The 8,477-nt window shown below is 45.2% G+C and overlaps 2 protein-coding genes across 2 annotated transcripts in view; both read right to left on the reverse strand.

Moving 5' to 3' along the window:
* The window catches only part of ALDH9A1 (aldehyde dehydrogenase 9 family, member A1), a 9,151-nt gene extending 8,854 nt beyond the window's left edge, over positions 1–297 (reverse strand). Inside the window, exon 1 of the mRNA XM_010010280.1 lies at positions 117–297. Within this exon, the coding sequence (XP_010008582.1) occupies positions 117–297 (181 nt within the window). The remainder of the gene's footprint in view (positions 1–116) is intronic.
* A 1,222-nt stretch (positions 298–1,519) lies between these two features.
* Positions 1,520–8,477, reverse strand: part of TMCO1 (transmembrane and coiled-coil domains 1) — a gene marked incomplete at its 5' end in the record, with an annotated part of 17,469 nt that continues 10,511 nt past the window's right edge. Inside the window, 2 exons of the mRNA XM_010010281.1 lie at positions 1,520–1,872; positions 7,314–7,458. Of these exons, the coding sequence (XP_010008583.1) occupies positions 1,774–1,872; positions 7,314–7,458 (244 nt within the window). The remainder of the gene's footprint in view (positions 1,873–7,313; positions 7,459–8,477) is intronic.

Consider the following 8,477-nt stretch of genomic DNA (forward strand, 5'->3'; position numbering starts at 1 on the left):
GCCGACGGTGTCCGACCCTTGCAGGCAAATACAAGGGGGCAACTCCGGGCACCGACCCCGCGTCTCAGCGCAGGCTCAACCCCCCCACACCCCAAGCAGACAGAGCGGGGCAGTACCTGTGGCCGGCTCATACACCTCCTCAGCCTGCCCTCCGTCGGCGGGATGAACGCGGGCGCCCGCCCGGTAGTTGAGGGGCTGATGGATGGTGACGGTACCGGTAGCGCTGCTCATGGCGAGGCTGGGTCGGAGCACGAAGAGAGAGGGAATGAGGGTCGTAAACCGGGACGGCGCCAGCATCGGCTGGGCCGTCGGAGGGATGTGGTGGGCTGGGGAAGCCCCACGGGAAAGGAAACACTATCCAGCAGAACACCCCCTGCCTCCGCCGCCTTTTACCTCTGGGCCGCGGGTTCCGCCACACCCCCGCTCACACGTCTGCTTGCGCGCCGGGGTGTGGCGGAGCCCGCGGACCTGCCCAGCACTCGGGCTCCCTCTGGCGGCTCGGAGGTGTTACGGAGCACCGTATGCAAATAGTTCACTTCCCCAAGCGACAGAGAGTGTGTGATGCGATGTGCGCACACTCCTATAAAACAGCGAGAATTAACTCAATATTCACTATTTAATATGGTATTGCACCTGCTCCACACTCTGCAAGGTGTTTCAGATTTATCCCCTTGTCATGCATCTAGTAAAAAACTTCCCAGTAAGAGGTACCCCATGATAAACCTCTGGTCATACAAGCAAGAAATCAATAGCCCCTCAAGGTACTGCCTGCTTCAGGAAAACTGTCAGCCTAACTCGAGCCGCAGTAAGATTTATTCACCCTTTTTAAACAAGGTGAGCGGGTTCCAGCCAACAAGATTGATCCAGTTTTTTAGTGAAGAAGGAGTCAGTGTGGAGAGCTTCCTGGCCCTAGAAGGAAGTATTTTAAGAGACATACTGATCATCAGTCTGTTTAGAAGTGAAGTTAAGGAGCATGAACAAAAATGCTGCTGTGATAACCACTTAGGCAATAAAGGGTTGACTAGCAGCGGATGCTACTGACATAATGTAACAGTTGCAGGTCAGGTTTGTTTCTGTAATTGAGCAGATTCTGCCTAAGCAAGCAACTTTTGCAGAAGCTACCTAACACCACAAAAAACACTGTGGAGCTGTACTCTGCCAGGAAGACACATGCTGACAGTACATCCAGAAACACCTGCAACCTCCAGGAACAGCTGGCACAGGGGCAGGTTCCACTGCCTGCAGTTACCTGAGCCAACATAAAAGCTCACCCTCCATGATGGAAGTTTTGTGAAGGGCACACCTACTTGTCTAGCTCCCTACTACACAGGACTATAGCCAGTATGGCTAAAACAAGAGAGTCACTTCACAGCATGATCATTCTGAATTTTCCAAATTGTCTGCTTTGCAGATCTCACTCTTGCCAACCAAGTTGATTTCCATGCTGTAAACTAAATCAACTGCACTACATCTATGTATTCCTCCTTGTCCTACCACACAATTAAGACACATCTAAATAAACATGCCCATGCCATTTATTTCTCAGAAACACCAGAAACAAAAGGTCAAGTCATCTTCTGAGAACTTTCTTGGTTTGATAAGCACAAAACTGCTGGTAGAATACTCCAAATGGAAGATGTTTCCAAGACTGCGGCAAATACTGCATAGGCTGGTTTTGGACCTGTGAAGCCTGGCGCAGGATCCCATCTTGTTACCTCCCAAAGGCAGTCTTGTGCACTGGTCAGACCTTCTATGAAGGTTGTTAACTGTGCTTTAGGAGAATTTTCCTGCTTGAGGTGGTGGGCCAAGGAAGCCCCCTGCTTGCTTGGTGGCAGCCCGGGAAGGAGCGAGACCGAGCATCTTCTGGATGTTCTGCAAGAACAAGAGCAGAAGACCAGGATAGCGTCAGACTGTGACAAAGGAGACAAAGCAGAAATCCTAACTCTTACAAATACAGCTTGCCACTAGTTTCAAGAGATTCAGGTTCTTACCCATACAGCCTTACCAATCTGGCTAATATATATATTGCAGTTCTATCCTTATGTATTCAAAAAAGCTCAGCACAGAGTCAGATAGCCATCATCCACAACAGCTACAGTTAGAGCTGGGCCACTCTTCCCCACCTCAACAAATGCCTTCTGATCATTAAATCTGTATTTTAGACGACATTTCTTTTCTACCTCTGCTACACACCACAGTCAGTTGGCAGATACCTTGTTAACGTCTTTGCACATGGGCTGGTTTAAGATGAACCTACAACATACAACATTTATCTTTGCAACTTAACTGCAGTGTACACACAGGAACGGGTGCCAAACATCTGCTCAGAGGCAGAACCAAATCAGCCCTCAGTTTTCACAAGTTCCAGAAACCACTGTTAATAGCAGCCATCAGAGCCTGAGGGTCTGCAAGCTGGTGAGGAAAGCTCTCTTGTAATGCAGCCAGAATTTGGGTCAGCAACATGGCAACCAGAGCATGTGCCAAGTTCAGGTCGGGAGCTTAGGCAAAGAATTAATATGAATGGTAGTGATGCAAACTGAACAATGGTTCAGTGGAGACATGCAGTGTAACAGGGCATATGTAGCAAAACCCAAAACCTGACTGTTAAGATGACCTCATCTGCATCTGAGCAGGATGTTTCAGTGGAAAACAACAAACAAGGATAGATTTAAGTAGCAGGCATTAACTAAAAATTTGAGATTTAAATTTGATAGTTTTCTCCCTTTTTGTGAAATTTCTTTTGTAGTTGCACTATTGCAAAATTTAAAGAGCTAAAAGTTTTTTCAGTGTCATCCTTCATGTAAGTAACTACAGCTCAAAATGCTGCTCATACAGTGCTGGCATTACAGGGACATCTTGTGCAAGAGAAAGAAGAAAACAACTGTGTCCTCCTCATGTCACCAGCTGAGTTCTGGCTATTGAGACAACAAAAAGAAGAAAAAGGATTCTCTTCAAATCCAAGTGGCATCTCAAAAATAACTGTCAGGATAAGTCAGATAGCAGGGTCATAGAGTTCTTGAACTTTTTGGTATGGAAGGAGAACAAAGTAAATAAACCAACCAACCAACCAAAAATGTGAATTGTTCCAGGTGGAGATTATGGAAAGGAAGGTTTCAGCCCACACACAAGCATGAAAGTAAAAGAGGGGAACACCTACAAAAAATTACATCAAGTCTAGTCCATGGCATACATTAATCAGCCACTGGTTGATACTCAGCAACTGAATATATATTAGGGCATTTAACTGTGCTAGACTCCTTTGTGTGGTTCCTCTACTCAGAGCTTCCAACTTAGCCAAGAGTTGGACAGAAAGGAGAAACCAAAAGCAGCTAAGGCATGGATCCAGCAACACCAGAGGGTGCTGCAGAGTCAGCAGCAGGCAAGACCAGGATCCTACCAGGTTTGTACTGCCTCACTTGAAGAGAACACTAGAGCTCCTAGAACAGCATCCATGGAAGAAAGGAAGTGTGCACTGCCTCCTCCCTGTTCCTTTAAGTATCAAGAGAGGAGAACTGTACTGCTAAAAAGTTTAAGTTGCATCTGCTTCAACAGTTCCATGAGGAAGAGAAATGACAGCTTGTCTGTACATGGATTCAAGACCACAGTCAACTCTCCTGCATTATCTTTCCATAGTCATCTCCCTCCTTGCTGTGGAAGACAGCTAGGTTCCTGCACCAGTTGCAAAGCAAGTTTTGCAAGTCAGCAATCCTGAACTCTACCCAGCTGGAAGCACCAGGGCTGGGGCAAAGTCCAGCAGAAACCTGTGAACCATATTGCACAAGGCAGTCCGCAGAGTCTGCTTTCAACACAAACGAGGCCACCGCCTTCAGGAGTAAGGAGGGAAGACTGCAAGACTTAAGGATCCAAATTCCCCATCTAACTTATTCTGCTCTTTCCTCAAATGACTGCAAGAAGGACAGGAGCTGCTTCTGCTTTTGTCTTAAAACCCAGAAGGGACTCTAAAGCAAGGCAGCAACTGTCTCCCTGCCCCAAGATCAGGCCTTGTGGGAAAGTGCACTGCTGGTAGTAGGAATAACTGCTGACTCCCCTTCCCACCAGGAAGGCATTTCAGAGAGAAGCAGCCTAATCCACAGTTCAGGCATGTGTGAAAAGGAAATGAAGACCAGCAAATGCCTAAGGAACAGCAACTTATCCCTCTTCACAAACAGCACAGGTGAAAGCTGGGAGCTCAGAAACGGGAACAGGGACAGAGGATGTAATCCTGACATTATGCCTCCTGCCCAGCCAAGCCGCAGCCTTTCCCAGCTGAAACCCAATAGCTCAAGGACCCTTGAAGGGCCTCTCCCAGCAACCCTCCTCTCTCCAAACAGGAAGGCAGGAGGAACTAGGGGACAGGATTTACGTGCCAGGGAGAGCTGGGAACAGCGCAAAGGAAGTTACTCACGGTGAGTTGACTATTTCAGGAGATGCTGGCCAGGTCACAGGCAGCAAGCTTCCCAGTCAGTGTTTGAAGAGTTTATCATCCCCCACATGCCTGAGGACCGCACGAAGAGTCTGCCTGATGCTGCTACTGCCCATCCCACCGATGTAATTTTAATCACCGTCCAGTTAGTCTCCCTATGCTCATGTACTCCCCTGAGTTTTCCTCCAGGTCACTTTTTTCCACATACATAAGTTCCTCTACTTCTGAGTTTCACAGGTACCTCTCTCTTCTCTATCCTTGATCCTTTCACAGGCAGCTCCAAGAATTAAGGGAAGGCTGAAGAATATATGGTCTCCTTAGTTTGTTCACAATCTGTTCCCTGACTTTTGGTACATGTCCACTACTCCTCTTGTGTCAGCAGCATCAAGCCAGACACTAACTCCCACATCAAGTCTCCTCCCTTGGGCTAACAGCTGTTTCAAAGCTGAGCAGGTGAGATTTCTCCTTTTCCACACAGTGAAACACAAAAAGTCACAAAGCTTTCAGCTTTAAGGTCATTAAAACCACCAAAAGCAAGTCTTTGGAATCATTTTAAGCCCTTAATTACTTTCTTCCTCTCTCCCCTGGCCTCTCACACCCCTTCAAAGTCCTCTTCCCCATGCTGTTATCACCCAAGTTCTTTCAAATAGTAATAAAGCCAAGAGCAGATGCCAGCAATCACAGCTTCAGTTCCTCCCTTTTGCACAAACTGTGGCTGGTCTCTGCTCTTCCCTCCATGTAGTAGGAGGGAAGAAACCCAGCTGCCCTAGCAGCTGGAGAACTGCAGGTATCATTAGCCATGATCACATAGATTAGGCAGCACTATGAAGTCTGCAGTCTAACACTTCAGAGCAAAAATACCATTCTCCAAAGCAATAAAGTAACTTCTATTCTCTGCAGGACCAGGAACGTGAACTCTAAAGCACAAAGACAATTTTTTCCTGGAATCACTCTTGAAAGCCCAACCTACTGCAAACAGCTTGGCATTTCTGCCCAGAGCCAGACTGGACCACCACTCAGTTCAAGCCATCTATGGATTTCACAATAGGAAACATCAGGAAATGCCCAGGACCATAACTAACCACAAGAATTATATTTTTTGGGGAAAAAAAAAACCAAACAAACAAAAAAAACCAAACAAACAAAAAAAAAAAAACCACCAAAAAAAACCAAACAAACAACCCAAAAAAAACCACAAACAAAAAAACCCCAAAAAACCAAAACCAACAACAAAACCATCCACAGGGGATTTCAGCACGGGAGTTCCCCAACCAACCCAGTGGGTAAAGAAAAATCTTGCTGACAGTGCTAGTTTCATATAATAATCCGCAACATTGCAAAGAAGGGTCTTTCCATTAATAGGTAACACAGAGCAGCACCAGACTAGATTGCCTGAAGGAACAGCATCAGACCACAGCATCCCAGAAATTCAGGAAGATGATCCCATGAGGTAAAAAAGTCTGATTTCTTTCAAAGCAGCAAACACTGCTCCCTTCACTCCCCCTCACACTGGGAAGGGAAACAAGATTTGTTTTGCAGCAACCAGATGAGGAAGCTCCTGGCCTTTGGTACTCTGAAGTTAGCCCCTGCTTGGAGGGAGGTGTGAGCCAGATGACCTCTAGGTGACCCTTTCAACATCAACTATTCTGTAATTTGTTATCTGCTTTCGCATAAGACCAGACAGAGATTCATTTCAAAACAAGCACCCAATAACAACATTCACTAGTACGCACTTTGTGACTAAAGGAACGCTCTACTACCAAGCTGTTCCATCAAATTCATCCAAACTTCTCACAGCAGCTGGCATAACATGTCACTTCCCTCTATGTATCTCCTTTAAGTCTTTCTAAATCCCTTGGCACCCCCTCTGAGGAAAAGCAACAAGTCAGCCAAGGAGAAAAGCAGCAAGAATTCAGGAAGTGAATCAAAATTGAAAGGAAATATAAATACAGAAAAACAGATAATATTCAGCTGGTTTCACCAGCATTCTCCAGCCCCCAGAGCCTATTAACTTATCCCCAGCACTCTGAGGAAGTCTGGAAAACAAAGTAAATGTCCAGTTGCAATGAGAAGATCCACTTGTCCTCACTGGCCATTATGCCACTTAAGCTGCTTGGGAACCTTCCTGAGCAGGCACCTCCCTTATCCTCACTGATGCTGCTCTTTTGAAAAGGTAAGACTAACTAGCTTTGCTGGTGAACTATGTGTAGCCTACTCTTGGCTTATCATACCAGACTCCCTTTCTGTATCACATCCCTAACACTAGGAAAGACTTGACACCAAAGGTAAAGTCCTTAAGACTCGGGGTGGGGGCGGGGGATTTAAAAAAAAAAAAAAAAAAATTAAAAAAAAAAAAATCAGGCAATTACCAAAACCAGAAAGGGCAAATCCAAAAAGAACAGGTTTAACTCTACTCACTTTCCCAGCAATTTTGTGGATTGATTTAATCTTTACAGAACCTCAAGCCACAGACAAAGTTTCCCCTGAAGATGCTACACTTCTCTTTTCCCACATTACTGTAAAAGTCATTATTACTAAGAAGCAGTTCTTAGACTGTCTGTTCTCCATCTGCTCATGGAGATAATCTCTTGGTATGGCAATCTGCAAAGTTATCTGACAAACACACAAAAGTAAGGAACCCATTTCTGCTAACTCTGTCCTAGAGCCCTGGTGTAAACCTCCAGTCAAGTCTTCCACACCCATCCAGGACAGTGGCTGGTTTTGATTCCAACCTAGAATTGCTTTGGCTATGAAGCATAAGAATAAACAATCATGGAAACCCAAAACAGATCAAAAATTATACATGCAAAACTGAACAGTAGTAATAGACTCCTCTTTATGGATTGAGACGTGCTTTCCCTGCATGCAGTAGACACAGCAATGTACTCACCTGTCTGATTGACATTGTACAGAGAATGTAGAGGAAGATGAAGGAACAGTCAGTGTAATCTTCACCCAGAAGGTTGCGGTGGGAGAGACCTTGGATGTAAGAGAGGGGAATAAATGGAAGCTTTGCCACCACCCGGCCATCAAATCTGGAAAAGAGAGCACTGGATCAAAATTGGGGACAGTAGAAGAGCCTTTGGCTATAGAAAAAAATAAGTGAGCATCTTCAACAGGCCACCAGAGCAGGTAAGACCACATGGAAGGCTAAAAAGCCACGCTGCCTTCTCCAGACCACCTTTACATACACTATATGTAAGTGTATAAATAAGCTAAATAAACCTCTCTCATAAAGCCCCCCACACCCATTCATCCACAAGCTAAGTAGGGTTCACTCAGTAACAGTTTTACCATAGTCAGTGTTTCAAAGTGATTTAAGTAATCAGCTGGACAAGATGTTGGTTCATAAACTCTTATTTGGTGTTTTGCAGTTTACTGGTGCATTTTATTTAAAAGTGGAATTTAGCAGATCTCTTCCCAGAACTTGAATAAAAGATGGATGACTATCACTCTGCTGTATTGCATTTACTGCAAGACAATGGACTCCTTGCTTTAAGCAAGAGCACTTTTTAAAAGCAGACTCTAAGACCCTTCTCCTTTCCTACAGAAACTATGCTTCTTAGCACAAGACATATGCTTAAGAGAGCCATCAACAGAACACTTTTTAACAAAAATAGTTTTCTCTGCATTAGCTCTGAAGATAAAGACAGTGCAGAGGCAGGATGATACCGCATATTCCAAGCGGCCTGTGCTGCTCCTGGAACTCCTCCAGGTCTACATTCCAGGACATCAGAGAGAGTATGAATTCTGGCCAGTCCAAAAATTTCCCCCAACCCAGACCCAATCTTTTGAAGTAAATGTGTATGATGCCCCAACAGCATGTGCATATTTGGATGTTATTTCCTCTGCATGTGCTGATTTTCTAACAGGTGTTTCTTGTTTCAAGATATCCTAAATGAGCCTTTTTTCCTGTGGAGATGCAGTCACACAGCTACGGCTTAAACACACACCAACTTTGTTTACATCTCACAGGCAGTTTGGCAAAAGAACCAGGAACGGATGTTTATCTCCCTGTAGCATCCCCCCAGTGGCTTAAAATTCTGCGTTATTC

This window comes from Nestor notabilis, unplaced genomic scaffold, assembly GCF_000696875.1.
Source record: "Nestor notabilis isolate BGI_N333 unplaced genomic scaffold, ASM69687v1 scaffold6302, whole genome shotgun sequence".
Classification (NCBI taxonomy): domain Eukaryota; kingdom Metazoa; phylum Chordata; class Aves; order Psittaciformes; family Psittacidae; genus Nestor; species Nestor notabilis.